General features: G+C 36.0%; 1 protein-coding gene across 1 annotated transcript in view; it reads right to left on the bottom strand.

Annotated features, from left to right (window-relative positions):
- Positions 1–14,892, bottom strand: part of PRKDC (protein kinase, DNA-activated, catalytic subunit) — a 77,572-nt gene that overhangs the window by 46,898 nt on the left and 15,782 nt on the right. The window contains exons 24-39 of the mRNA XM_068671716.1: positions 14,357–14,520; positions 13,517–13,669; positions 12,125–12,232; positions 11,137–11,363; positions 10,624–10,718; positions 9,930–10,029; positions 8,759–8,892; positions 8,006–8,260; positions 6,814–7,049; positions 5,706–5,914; positions 5,447–5,579; positions 4,485–4,643; positions 3,947–4,150; positions 2,314–2,499; positions 1,297–1,401; positions 147–314 (exon numbers count right to left, since the gene is read on the bottom strand). Coding sequence (XP_068527817.1) covers positions 147–314; positions 1,297–1,401; positions 2,314–2,499; positions 3,947–4,150; positions 4,485–4,643; positions 5,447–5,579; positions 5,706–5,914; positions 6,814–7,049; positions 8,006–8,260; positions 8,759–8,892; positions 9,930–10,029; positions 10,624–10,718; positions 11,137–11,363; positions 12,125–12,232; positions 13,517–13,669; positions 14,357–14,520 — 2,636 coding nt within the window. The remainder of the gene's footprint in view (positions 1–146; positions 315–1,296; positions 1,402–2,313; positions 2,500–3,946; positions 4,151–4,484; positions 4,644–5,446; positions 5,580–5,705; positions 5,915–6,813; positions 7,050–8,005; positions 8,261–8,758; positions 8,893–9,929; positions 10,030–10,623; positions 10,719–11,136; positions 11,364–12,124; positions 12,233–13,516; positions 13,670–14,356; positions 14,521–14,892) is intronic.

The raw sequence follows: 14,892 nt of genomic DNA, 5'->3' as shown, positions 1-14,892 counted from the left end.
ATGTATGCTTGTAATCTGTATCTATAAATTAAAACTTCTGGATGAAAACAAAACCCAGAAATCAAAAAGTTGATTTCCTTTCCATAGTTTCTAGACACAGTTCAATCAGACTTCTAATTACGTGTTCTTTTGTTGAAATTACTAACCTTCTTTGTGCAGTCTACATAGTTATTGTGCTTCAAGGTTCCTTTGGGAAACTCATCTGAACTCATGGGAAAATTGAAAGCTACAAGTTGATCAAGAGCATCCTTAAGGTCATTGAGTTTTTCTCCAGTTAAATTAGTGAAGAATGGAAGAATTATCACTGCTTGGCCCTAAAGGAAAGAAAGTCAGTTTTAAACTAAAAGAAAATTATTCTCTAATTATGAAAGAAGCTGAGGACCACAAAATAATCAGCAGGGGCTATGCTTACTGATTCAAAAGCTCAGTGTACTGATAAAGACATACCATGTAGCTGCTCTTCTGTAAGGTGCTGATTCAGAAAACAATGGTTACTAATGAGAGGGAGTTAAAAGCTAATTAATAGCTCTTGGCTGACATGGGTATGGTAAGACTTCATTATTCTTTTAAACAAGCATCCACTACCGCAGAAGTCACTGCTTTTAACGCACAACCTGGCAGCTAGAGCAAAATCCCAAGCTTTATTTCTTTTGAATGCACAGTGAAGTACACAACTGCCTAGTTGAAGGTAGACTGACAGCAGCAATCATGCAGAACTATTTTCTAAGTACAAAATTTTTAGTCTTCAAGACCAAAGCTTATGCTCCAGCATCTTTCATAACTTGCACTTTCAGTATGCAGTACTTTATCTCCCTCTCCTGACCAAGTCATATATAGCAGTTAATCCATTAGTACTGATTGCATGCTTGCAGACATGTATCCTACAGTCATTGCAGACATCTGGAATTTGACATGTAGGAAGAGCCAGTCCTTGCTAAAAGCCTGATGAACTGTCATTTCTACAACTTTAAAGTGTTTATTTGAAACTATTTGCAGCTGATGGTAGATTTTTCCTAAAAATTACATGCCTCTCAGCAGGACAAGGGAAAAAAAAAAAAGAACACCTAAGACGAAAACACATCATCTGTGATGTTGCCTTCAGTCTCTGAAGATCAAACATAATGACTTACATTTTATTGTTTAGGAACTTGAAAGGAAGAATAAAAAACCCACGGAAGTGATGCCCATGTTACTGTGCAAACTAAGGTAAAATTTAATTCCAGTAACAGGGGATTTCACCAACCACTAACATTCTGATCTGTAGAGAGCAGGAAAGGTGTTAAGTGAGCAATTTACCTTAAGATTTAAGCTTAAATTCTGATCAGTAAGTAGACTGGTATAGGTATCAAAAACAGCTGTAAATGCTTCATGATTGGTATTGAAAGAAACTGAAGAGTCTATCTGGAATGACAGAAGTTTAAAATTAAGATTTATTTTTAAACTAGTTAAAGAAATCCTTACATTAACAAACAATAAAAACAACAACACAACCCACCCCACATGCTGCAGATTTATGTTTCTAAAAGTATGCTGAATCAACAGAAAATACACACACAGCAATTTGGCTTCAGAAGACCTATCAATAAGAATTCCAGAAGTACAAACAAGATCATGTTGCATACTTTCCAGTTCAAAAGATACTAAGCTGTCTCTCAAAACCAAATTTCCTATTTGTCACTTTACTGTCTAATACAGAAATATGACTCTGATGTTGACTAAAACACACCTTTGAAAGAAATCAAGTTGCAAATAATTACATGTATTAAGAAATTATTAATAACATATCCTCAATAAGTGATCTGTGTGTGTATTTGTTTGTGGCTACTTCTATAAGTTCCTATAAAGTCTGGGATAAATAGATAAATTCTGTCTGAAAAATAAAGAGCAAACCCCCCAATGTAACTGAATTTACAGGTCTTGGAAATAAAGATCTTTCTGTAGTCTTGTGATTTGGGTAGAACTCCTCTACTACGACTTTGCAGATCCCAACATGAAAGAAGGAATGTTATCAGAGGCTGCTCACTTTCAAAGTTTACTGCCTGTACTTGTACCAATTCTTTATTAGGAATAAAAGGCATCAAGAACATGAATCAAGTTTTTTTTTTAATCTGACAGGGAACAGAAGGAGTAAAGTCCAGTAATTTCTGCCTATCCAAATATGTTTTGTACTTTGATATTATCCAGCTTTTTCTCTTCCAAACATAAAATGTCTGTATTAAAAAACAAAAACAAAAAACAACCCAAACCCCATTCCCTTAAAGTAAGATACCTTCCTACAGAATAAGGAAAGGTGTGTTATAAAATAATGCATACCTGCAGAACTTTTGCCAGCAGGGTCAAGACTGCCATTTTGCTTTCAGGAGTAGAGCCTTTGGCCCACCAGCTGTCAAGTCTCTTCCAGTTTCTTAGTACAGCTGTGACCAGTTTCACTCCTTGCTGCTTGCGTATGGTACGCTCCCTGAAACTCTGATCTAACATGCCATTCAAAATGCTACCAACCTGAAAGGAGAAACAACAGATTTAAAAAATAATAATAATTAAAAAAACAAACAAACAAACTACTTTTTGAAAAGACTTCTACCCAATTTACTTCTGTTTCACTCTTAGTAGAAGGCAGCAATTTCTTCCCATACCTTTTGAGTGAATATGGAGAAATAAATAACCAAGAGTAACAATGAATACCGGTATTTGAAAATATTGATATGGAATTCAGAAATAGTAGAGTACAGAACTTATTTGAATAAATTTTGAAGAGAGAAATAAAATATGTCAATCAAGATATGAACTATATTTCAATCTCTTTTCACAGTTTAAGAAAGATGTGACTAACACTAGTAATCACAGACTTTTAAGACTAAATTCTGAGTTCTCTCTGATAGTTAGCAATCATCTAATAAACTGGATTTTTTTTTTTTTTTTTTTAACAGCCTTGTGATTTCACAGGACTTGGATGTGTAGGGTAAAAAGAAAAACACCTTATTTTTTTCTTCCCATACTTTAAAACAACCATGTAAAACTAAAGAAGAAATGTCTTAACAAATCACCATAGTAAGTTTTTATCTTACCATAATACATCTCCCTACATCAAACCAAATGATTCTGGTATCATAAAATATGCCCCTCATGTTCTAAAACATTGCTTGGAAGAAACACTTTTAAGCATAACATCTTGAATTAAAAAAAAAAAAAAAAAAGTAAATATGTAAGGGATGACCTGCCTTTCTGAGCATCTTTTTAAACAAAAGGGAAAGAAGACTTTTCATCTTTCTTTTTGACCCTTCTGCTTTTCAGCAGCACTGAAAGAAGGCTTCCCAATTATAACATGCCTCCTACATGGACTTGAAGGAGAGCTCTATATTAAGTAGTGTGGACCCTCAGGAGAAAATCTGTTGAGCAAAACAAACAGTACTGAGACTGAGTACTTGACACCTATGTTGTATTCATCTCGGGTCATGGGTGTTTGTCTGTATGCTTGTTTCTTTTTAATACTTTCATCTAGCTCTACTCTAGCCCTGTGGACTGAATGCCCACTACCACTTCAAGTTAATTTTCCAGTTTATAATTTTATCTAAAATGAATCCAGTCCTCATCTTCTAGAACCACTACACAATGAAAAAAAAAATAATATCAAAGCATGGTTAAATGAGTAATTGTTCCCATGAGTAAATGGGAACAATTAGACTTGCTTTAAAGGGATGTTATTCATCCAGAGGACTATACAAAAAAATCCTGAAATTCATAGATTTCAAGGTAGGAAGTGTTTACCCACTTCCTACCTTTCCACTCAGTTTGAAATGAGATGATGCACAGCCTGTCTATCAATGCCACATTTTCCAACTGCAACCAAACACACTTTTGTTCCACTGCACACAGTTACATCCATCTGTAACAAGAGTGTTACTTCTACTGTTTCCGTTTGATTTTGTCCTTTTGAAGACATTAATACCATTTTGGGATTGCTGGCAGATGATTCCATAAGCTGGAGTATGATCACATCCAGATGTTTTAGCAGCTGTTGATTGATAGTATCCGAGAATAGGCTGTAGAAATACTGTCCATGAGAGAAATTGATCAGGTTGCTCTGCGATGCTCCTGATAATGGCACAGATAACACCACCGTGTTCAGCAGTAGACTTAGTAGCTCCTCACACTGTTAAAATTAAGGTATAGAGACAGAGTTATCTCAAGCACATTAAATTACACCAATTTCCTGGGAAGACTTTTTTTTTGAAGCTTCAATCCCAAACTGATTTATGTTATCAGAAAGCACAAGAATGAAACAAACTGAATACTGAAATGCTTGTTACCTAAAATTTCCCTTTGTCCCCCAATTAAGCCAGAGAATGCTTACAGTTTCTCTGCAAGGGTATGAATAAAACATCATCCTCTTTCACTCAAAATAAAGGTTCTGTTTGTCCTACAGAATAGCTCCTGATAATAGAAAGCCAAGGATTAAGTAGTCAAACTGGAGAACGACATCCTACCTGGTCATCAATAGCAAAGGACAGCTGCAGAAGTCTGTCAGCTAGTCGCTTACTGCTGATGTCTAATGATGGAAGAGATATCCTTTGACCCCCAGGTGCAATGCCTTTATAAACAACTGAAAGAAGCTTGGAGCCAACGGAGGAATGAGGTCTTTCATCCTACAGAAACAAAGAAGTGACAATGAAGTGACACCTTCATAATTGAATAGCAAGATTTTTAATCAGACTAACCCTGTTGTGCACAAGGTTCAGAACAAACTATTTTCGAAGTGTTTTATGATCCTCTCCTGTATTTCTTTTTAAGATAAAAGAACTACTACAGGAATAAAATGAATGGCTGAATGGCTCAATGAGAATGGGTGGGCTGTAAAAGGTAAACCATGCAGTTCCTTGAATATCACTGCCCTATAATCTCAGCTCTAGCTTTTGTTTAGACAGAGGATGGATGGTGAGTACCCCACAGAAATGAAATATTTTGCTACTTGCTAAATGTAGCCTTGCTCACCAGTTGACATATTCCTTCAATCCTTGTGGCTGTTCCATGACCTATTTTCCTTTAATCACCCAAAATAACACAGAGATTGCCTGTAATCAGAAATTTAGTAGAAAGAACGTACCCCTACACATGTGTATATGTATTTATTTTTAAAATGTATTCCTTTTTAAGTTTTCCCTCATCACTTTGAATGTCCTTTGTTTAAAAAATGGTTTAAAAATGCCTTCTTTAAGTGATTAATTATTTCTGATTTTCTGAGCTTTCTGTCTTGTGAAGCTCAATAGAGGGGAAAATTTGGGGTAGATTCTTGTCACCTGTGGGCCCTAGAAATTGAAGAAAGACAGGCGTAACTATTAAGATTGTTTAAACCTCAATATTATGCTACCCAGATTTGTAGAACAAGCATGAAACATTTATTGCTGGTCCCATTCAACAACAGCTTTTTAATTTCTGGAAATGCAATTACCTGATCGTAAAGAACAGAATGAAGCAGGCCAGATTTCTGGAGTTGCTTGCAGGCAGAAAGGAGAGCACTAAACCTAACTTGATCAAAACGTGCATCTGAATTAAACAGATCAACAGAACAGAGGTCCTCAAAACTAACGAGAAAAGAGAAGCAAAAACGTTACATTGGTGGGGAGCTCCATTTGTAACCATACACATTATTTTCCATTTCTCATTTTGTTTGTTCAGCATAACGTACTTATTAGAAAGTCCCTACTTACCTCTGTGGTGTGATTCTTTTTTTTAAGCACACTTTCAAAGATTCCTTATAGGGAGATTTCATCAAAGCTTTCAAGAGTCTTACTGAGATATCTGGGAGATTTTTCATGACTTGTACATCAGCTGTATTAAAGCCTATATGCGATGGATCACACACTGTCATCACCAGAAGCTCTACAAAGCTTTCATTAAGCAATTCCTTCTCAAGTAGCTAGAAAAAAAAGTCATTCGAAGAAATCTTTATTTCAAAATCCTTTTAGATTTCCATATTTTATTAATTATTTACCATTACTGCTTATGTTTAAAGGAAACAAAAGATGGAACAGTAACTGTTCTTATGAAATTGTATTATCTTTCAATGGATTTCAATGGATACACAAAAATTTCGTACATATAAATATATATATATAGGATGTATGCTATCAAACTGCACTTCAGATCTTTTATGTCCACATAGGCTTGTTTTAGTCTTTAGTTTTAATTATACATTGATACTTGAACTGTACAGCCCTGTGCACACTACTAAACATCTGCTTAAAACAAGAGACAATCTCAGAACTAAACCTGCAGGATGTATTTCATAAAAGATTCACATGTATTGCAATTGTACATCTTTAATTATTGTTTGCATTACATCAAGGCTAGGTAAAGATTTGAGAAACCTGAACATTTTTTCTGAATTCAAGAAACTGCCACAATCTGAGTTTTTGCTTTTTAAGCAACTATCCTCTTCTCACATTTAAGGCAATCAGGCATCCTGCAAGAAATACTCAGTGCAAGTACTCCATGCAGAATGACAAATCTCACAGTCAATATCCTTCCTAGAAAAGATTAATTCCTCTGTTTAAAACTGTATTAACCTATAAAATTCAACTGCACAATTCTTTTTTTTTCTTACGTGCAAAGATTGTAACAGTTGATGATGCTTAGCTATCAATTCGAATTAAAGCATCACTAATAATGATGTTCTCCAACAAAACAACCTCACAATAAAACAAACAAACAAACAACAACAAAAAAAACACACACCACGAAACAAACAACCCACAACAGAATCTTTAACTACATCTAAAATTCGCATTTTTACTCACTATGTATTTCAGTGCCTACCTCCCAGAAATCCTGCTGGCATGTTTCCAGGATCAGGGTTACAAACTTCATGATTCGGACTATAATTGTACACTTGCTGTAATTATACATTTCTCTCTCCTGTGGACTGAACACGTTGCCTTTTGATCTGCTATCAAAGCACTGCTCTGTTGCATGGATATCATACAAAGCAATAGTTTCAAGGAAGAATTGCACGGCTTTCAAGAATGAGGATCTTACACTTTTCGTCTTTATACCTAAGAAGAATTATAATAAGTTGAAACTAGACAGCAGCTCACAACTTTCAAATTCGTTGTTTTGTGTTTGGAAGAAAACAGCTGTGTTGAGGTGACAAACAGAAAACTACCACATCTCACAACAGCATTTTCTGATAGTCCTATGTCAGTTCCAAATGTTAAAAATATGGGCAGTGAAGGATAGCTTTCTAATTGCTGATCATTATAAGCATGTAATTACCAACGATGATTTTAAGCACATTTATTAATGAGGATTAAAACATTAAATCCATAGTTATGAATAATATGTCTCTACGCTACCTGCATCCAATAAAAATCTTACAACATTGCTTCAAATGAAGACAGAGATGACACTGGCAGGCAGACTACCTACTACATGCACAAAACTTCATACATGAAGTAACAGTGCAACTGTACTGTTAGCGATAAAATGCATTTTGTTTAGTCCTGCATGAATAAAAGAAAGCTAAGACCCCATGTTTACACATGATCAAGACTCAAATGCAAGGCTGTTAAAATTGAAACATCAGAGATTGAAGACAGCACATAGAGGGCCTTAAAGTGAAAAGAAGAATTCTATTACTGTCTCATAGCTCCCTCCAGACATCAATAAAGAGCAAGTAAACAGCCCTGGAAGGACTTTTTTTTTTTTTTTTTTTAAAAAATCTATAGCACTCCTCAGCAGAGGGAAGTTAGCTGTACACCATAATTATTTAAGATGAGACTGAGTAAAACAAATTACTGGTGCATGGTTTAATGGTATATTTCTAGGACCAAAAGGAAACATTTTAAGATACAGTATTGACAACGTACTTCTCATCAAAAAACATCCGTCACTAAATAATGTCACTGAAATCTTTGGGAGAGCTTTTAAGACTCATTAACTCTACATTAAGGAGAAAAGCTTCAAGTCCAAGGTAGAAACCACCTCCAAAAGGAGTTCCTGTAACACTCACCCAGAATCTCATGAGGTTTTATCATCTGCAGCTCAAAGAATGTATTGTAGCAGTCCAGTGCTGCTAAGAACATATCCATCCACCGCATGACAGTCTGTAAACTAAAGGGCTCCTGCATACAATGGAGAGTTGGCTGAGACAGAATCCCAGATGGACTTTTGGCATCACTGCCACCTCCTTCGAATTTGTTAATAAGGAAAGACACATCTTGGTTTTTTAAAACATCAGCTAGCCAAGAAGAAGGAGAATTGTTCCCTGATAGGAATAAAAATACAGATTTAACTTATATAGGAGAAACACATTTCAAGCTGGCAAGAAGTTAGAGGCAAATGGGCCATCATGCCCAAATTTTGTGTTTTAAGCCAGATCTTCTAGTAGAGAAGGTATTGATCATACTGCTTAAGTTACCCACAAAGAGGCCAATTTGTGAGCCACTCCCACTTTTTCCCAGTCAGCAAATAATTGCTTTCATAGTTGGATGCAACTGCAGTTCTGGGCCTAGAAGTTCTCCTTCCTGACCAGAAGGATGTCTGCAGTAAAAACTTCTTCCATATCCACAATCCCATCCCAAGCCCTGAAGTTCTCACAGTATTTGATTTCCAACATTAGCAACTACTCAGTTCCTATTTAATAGCAGTGACTGAAGAGGCACTTACGTCAAAACTATTTTTTCTAATAATTAACACATCATACATAAAAGGTATAGGGAAGGAATTTAGAACGCAAGGAATAATATATTGTAACTTACTGTACCTGGTAACAAAGGAACAAATTCATAGAACAGCTCCATGGCTTTATGTCTGCACTCTGTCTGAGGTCGCCCACACTGCACCAAGAGCCACATGACAATGTCCTGAAGGCACACGGACTTAGAGGCTGGAAATCCTCTGCACAAAAACATTAGGGATTAACAAACCTCGTCGCATCTAGCAAGAAGTCAAAGTCTTCCGGTTGAAAAAACATCATTTCATGAAAATCATGAACATTGTTTTATCTATCTAACCCAAATCCATTTGCACTACAAGTAAGAGGTCTTCCACAAGCATGGCTTGTACTGCTTTCCCTTTTCCTCACTCTGCTTTGGAAACCCAGAGCATAGCCTTTGTGGCAACAGTTTAGAAAGCTGTTTAGATCTTTTAGTTCAGTTTAGGTCTTTTTTCTTCTCTTTGTAACACTCAGAGACAGATCAAGCCTTAAATAAGCCTGCACAGTATTTCCTCTCCCTAATTATCTGGTCTCCTAGCTTACTACATGCCAAGCAGTGAGCTAACTCTCAGACTCCACTTGCCAGTTTCTTTAACACACAGAATAGTCTGGGTCAAGAGGAACCTAAGGATGTTTCTAGTCCAGCATCCTGCTCAAAGGAGGGTGAGCTCTGTGATCAGAACAGGTGGCTCGAAGCATCCAGCCTGATACTGAATCTATTCTTGCTTTTACCATTATGCCTCTTTATTTGCTGATCATCCTATTGCAGCTGGTCCTACTTCTGCTAATATTTACAGCAATAATAAAAGACTTGAGAGAAGTTTCTTCCAAGTGCTTTCTAACACCAGCACTAACATTATTATGAGCACAGCTGTGAGGGAAACATACTTTTCTTTTCCTCACAACCCCACACAATTAAAGCAAGTGCTCTGTTCTGACCTCACCACACAGGAATAAAGAATGACCATTATGAACCTCTACTACCACATCCAGCATTTCCCACCTGTGGTTCAACAGGTGTTATCAGGGAAACAAAGAACGGTTCAACAGACATTATTAGGGAAAGAAAGAACTTTTCCTGATGCTTTGGGAACACGCATCCACTAGCAACAGTCACAGGAGGAATTTCCTTTTCAGAATCTAAAGTGTTTAATGGAACTGCATACATTGTTAAATATAACATAATATTTAAAAAACAAAAGAATGGCAAGTTGCTGACCGTGGTACTCGCCGCTTTCCTTCCTTGTTCAGAGAAGGTGCTTTATGCATAATGATGCGCTTCAGGTGATGAATAGTATCACAACATTGTTGAGCAGTACCTGTTAGAAAGAGAGAACAGGCATCTATAAATAAATACCAGTTACTTGGTTAAGGTGAGGTATTGTTGCTACAGAAATGGTGCAAAAGACTGACACACAGGATGATGGCCATCACCTCCACCATTCTGTGCTTCTATGGTATGTTTTTCAAGGTTGCAGAACAAGACCATCAAACAGCAGAGAAGTCAACAAGGCCTGACCCAATAGCAAGGCCTCTGCTACAAAAATGTATATGCTTTTTTTGTGCTCATGCTTAGAGAAACAGTAAACTTTTCCCATACAAGTATCTCTTTTGAAGCTACCTCTATGACATACCAAATTGCCTCTCTGAAAGAAATAAAGCCTCAGAACGTCAGATTTTGGCTTTCTGTTCTGATTATTAATTGATGAAAATCAGAGTGTATGAGGAATAAAAAAACAAGACAACAAAAAACAAACAACCTAAAACCAACAAAAACAAAAAATAATACTCCCATTGTTGCAAAATTATGCCCATTTACTTTTCCTAAAGTTACAGACTAATGGTTTGGTTTGTTTATCTATTAATTCAATTGGATGGCTTTCATTTTCATCCTGCGGTTAGTTATAGCTCACCTAATGATTTCTCATCTGTATGAGATAAGGCCAGACTTTCCAGAAATACAACCAATGCTTCAAATACAAACTGCTCCACCAGAGAGTTTTCTTCCCTTTAAAATCAGAAATAAATGAGATGAGAAACATGAGTAGAAGAAGCACAAAGTGTGAAATTCTAATTAAAAAACAAATTAAAATACTGCAGAAATGAACTTTTGTACAAAAGAAATACACCTAAATGACTCCAAAAAGAATAGCAATGAAAGTTTGTTGAGTACTTTTAAAAAACATAACTCCCCATAAAGTTGTGATAGCAATTTAAACTTCCATGCTGCTCCCTTGTAGAAAGCCCAACCACACAATTATAATTAAATTACATCAATGAATGATCCGAATAACACAATTTTACAGCTACTACATATAACAGAACGAGTGCCAATGGGTGACTGTTCAAGTCCTACACTCAATTCTTTTTATCTCCTTGAACTTTTTAGTCTGAGTTGGTTACTGTTCCAAGCTCTGTTTGCTCACCTAAATTCTCTGTAAATGCTGTTAAAAGCAAGTGCTGCACCTAGCCTCTTGAAAGCACTGGGATGAAGAGCAAGACTATATAATCGTTTAAAAAGAGACTTGGTGTTTGCTGGGCTTCTCTCCTGCTGTCTCGGTGTTGTCTGCTTAATAGACCATTTCAAAAACTCTCGTACACACTGACCACAGAAATCTCTCAAAGTGCTGTCAACTGGATCCACTATGCCACCCTGAAATAATGCAAGATAATTTTATTACAAGAATGAAAAACAAAACAAAACAAAACATTGTCTCAGTGCAGTGTTATAAACAATACTGGTAGCAACTCTAAATTAAAAAATATATTCAGTTTCCCCAGCTTCCCAGAAATATTAAAGCTTCAGAACTAATACTCTCCAGGGGAAGGACAGTATTTCCAGCCTTCACAGCACTAGATTAAGCCTCAAAGTCCTGGGTTTCTATTTCCATCTGAGCTGGTAACCAGTTTAGAAGCCTTGACTAAGTCATTTCATTTTCTGATAAACCAGTTTCTTCTGCTTTACAAGTGGTGTGACAACACTGACTTTTCTTTACAAGAAGTACTGTGAAATCTCCTGACGTGACTTCAGCTTTTAAGACAGTGTTAAGTTGAAAGCTTTTGTATCTCATGAAAACAAGGAAACTTAAAAGAAAATTAAACATGCATCAAAAGTGACTTTCATTCAGAGTTGGGGGAAAAAGGTCTTTTAGTAGTTACTTGTACGCACTGATGATAAAAGAGTGTTTCATTATTCTTACAAAGACTATGAAGACACGAACTGCATATCAGGGATGTCAAAGAAACAGGAACACTAACTGGTCATAAAATTGATAAACTGGTGTCCTTTATTCAGAGAAATAAGGAGCTATTCTATCCTTTTATGTGCTTCTGCTTCTTTCAGTAGTAGAATGATGCTAGTTAAAACCAAAGTCAGATGGCACAGAAAACTGAAAAAGACGACTTAGGACCTACCAGGATAGCTTCCAGGAATGCCACCGTATCTTGACTCTCAAATTTTTTGTTGTTGGTGAACCAGTGAATAAGTTGCATGACTAAAGGCTCATACAACTGTCTTGTTACCTGAAAAAAGTAATCCTGGAAATGTAGTTGGCTTTAAACATATTTCTATGCTATTTAAAACATGCGAGAATAAGAGACAATACTTCTTTGAAAAAGGGTCTGTAAAATTAACAACTGCTTTCATATTACATTCTCACATAAGGATTTATATATATATATACATGGACAATTTGTCTTCAACTAGTCTCAAAAGATCTACAAGCTTACTTTCAGTAAGATATTCTAAGTATTCTGAGGCTGACAAAAAACACTGCATGCCACTGACTGACATGCTAATATATAGCCAGGAAAACAGGGAAGTTTGAGCAATTTTTCAATCAAAATACAGATTAAAAATGATCTTTACCCTATGCATTATTCTAATTTGATCAATTTCAACATTTTTACTTCTAAGTTAACCTGATCAAATCCTGTTATTCTACAACATAAAGGAAAGAATCATTAAATATATATGCATACATGCATGTTTGTAATACACTATTGCATGTCTGTGTGCATTGGTTTGGACCAATCCAGCCATTATTCAGGGTTATTATTTATGCTTTATGTTCAGCCATATGCCAGCAAAAAGGGTTTCACTTAAATTGATTACCGTTTCCTGTGTATTTTAACAGGAACACTTTTTTCTAAAAATCAAATCTAGTTGCCAGGGTCCCAAACAGCAATATGAAAAGGCACGATATCCGTAATTTCAGGGGAGCTGAACCTATGTGCCATTGAGATTTCTATCCTGTTTTGTGTAAAGGAGGAGAAATAAGTTCATATGTTTGAATTAAATATATTCTCCTCAACTATCAATGAGGAAGCTACAATCTCTCTCCCAAATGCTCTTCTTATCGATTGAAGCTTTGCACTCATTCCATACTGAATGAATCAATTTCTGCTCAAATTAACTTATCAGAAAAAAAAAGAAAAATACAAAAAATAAAATACAGAACTAAAGAACAATTATTACTACTAACTCTTTAAATGAATATTGAAACTTTAAACACTCCTATATTTCCATATTTGTACACTCCTGTGAGTTACTTTTGTTACTCTGGACTGCACTCCATTACTGATGTCTTTGTAAAGGCTTCTACTCCCCTATCCCCCCCCACCCCCCAAGCCTGAAAAACTATCCCTGAAACAGAATTTCAGCTTCCAAAATGTATTACAATTGAAATAAAGGCAACATATCAAGATAACTGCTGGCAGAATAACTTCAAAATAAAATTGTAAGTTTATTTCAATGCGTAGAGGTATTCTAAACAAGCCAAAATACTTATAAGCGATTCTGTTTACCTGGTCTACATCACAAGCAAGACGAAGCAGTACCGGAAATAATCGTTTATATAACAGATACATGGGTGGGGGACCCTCACGTCTTTCTGGCATCTGAGATGATTTTCCCAGCATATATGCAACTATGCTATGTAGCAGTTCACATGCTGCAACCTGAAATTCAAAAACCCCGTTAGTTATGCATTCATTACTACCATGGTGAAGACAAAGTTGTGGGCAAGAGAGAACAAAAAAGGGTGTATTTGAGAAATCAATTCAATCTATGCAAAATCACCATTTCAGGAAGAGATTGTATCCAAGTAAATAATCTACATACTTTCTACCTGGCCTTTCTCCTTATGTTTTAGTGTCTATCAAATGCAGTCACTTTTCAACAGAAGAAAACGCATTGCTGGATAAATCACCATCACTGTGTGTTCATGGATACCTCCATCCCAGAATGTTTGGATATCAATAGCCCAACTGAGCAAAGCAAACATTTGCTGGAATATACATTACAGAGAATCAAAATATTTGCTTAAGTGCTCTGCTGGACTGAGCCCGCAAGCTCACAGGCTAGGCATGAGGAGGACATCAAACAACACTGAAGATCAACTAGCTTAAAATTTAAATTTTTATCATAAGTCTAACTCAAAAAGGCACATTGCTGTCTGACAGAGCTAATAGCAACATTTGCTCTTTAGTTTTTAAACTCTCAGTAACACCACAATGAAATAACATGGAAGAAGTACGCTTATACCTCTGAATTAATTAAAACAGGCCTTTTTGAATAAAGACGACATTATTATACACAGTATCTATTAGCTAGCATAAACAAAAATGCAAAAAACTCATCAATACTTTTGTTTGTCTGTCACTTGCAGAAAGAGCCAGGTCAGTCACACGAGGCAGGAATAAATCCAAGTAGATGACAGGCTTCATATCTGCAAACGGTACAGCAAAGCTCAGGTGTCTCTCGGTGTCCCAGGATACACATTTCTTCATCATCTCTTCTGCTGAAGTAGCTAATGCATTTGAAAAAATAAATTAAAACAACAACAAAAAAGCTTTTTGTAATATACACAGAACAAGTACTTCTGTAGCTCAGTCAAAAAAAATCCATAGCCTTCCACTGAACATTAAGGCTTTATAAAGTACTGGATGCTGCAACTACCAGAAGTATGTTAGAAGGCCAGTTTTACTTGCACATCCAAACAGATTTTAGCCACCATATGAAAAAAATAATTGCAACCAACATTTCAGCAGATAGCTGCAGCAGCCTTCAGTTTCAATACAGTTAAGTTTGGAGACAATTATAAACTTGTAAGACACGGAACCACACTTGATTAAACTTCTTTAAAATATCCAATACATTACTTGTCTACTGTAACTAACAA

The sequence above is a fragment of the Anas acuta genome, chromosome 2, assembly GCF_963932015.1.
Source record: "Anas acuta chromosome 2, bAnaAcu1.1, whole genome shotgun sequence".
In the NCBI taxonomy this organism is placed as follows: Eukaryota; Metazoa; Chordata; class Aves; order Anseriformes; family Anatidae; genus Anas; species Anas acuta.
This window is presented reverse-complemented; position numbering and strand designations above follow the sequence as displayed.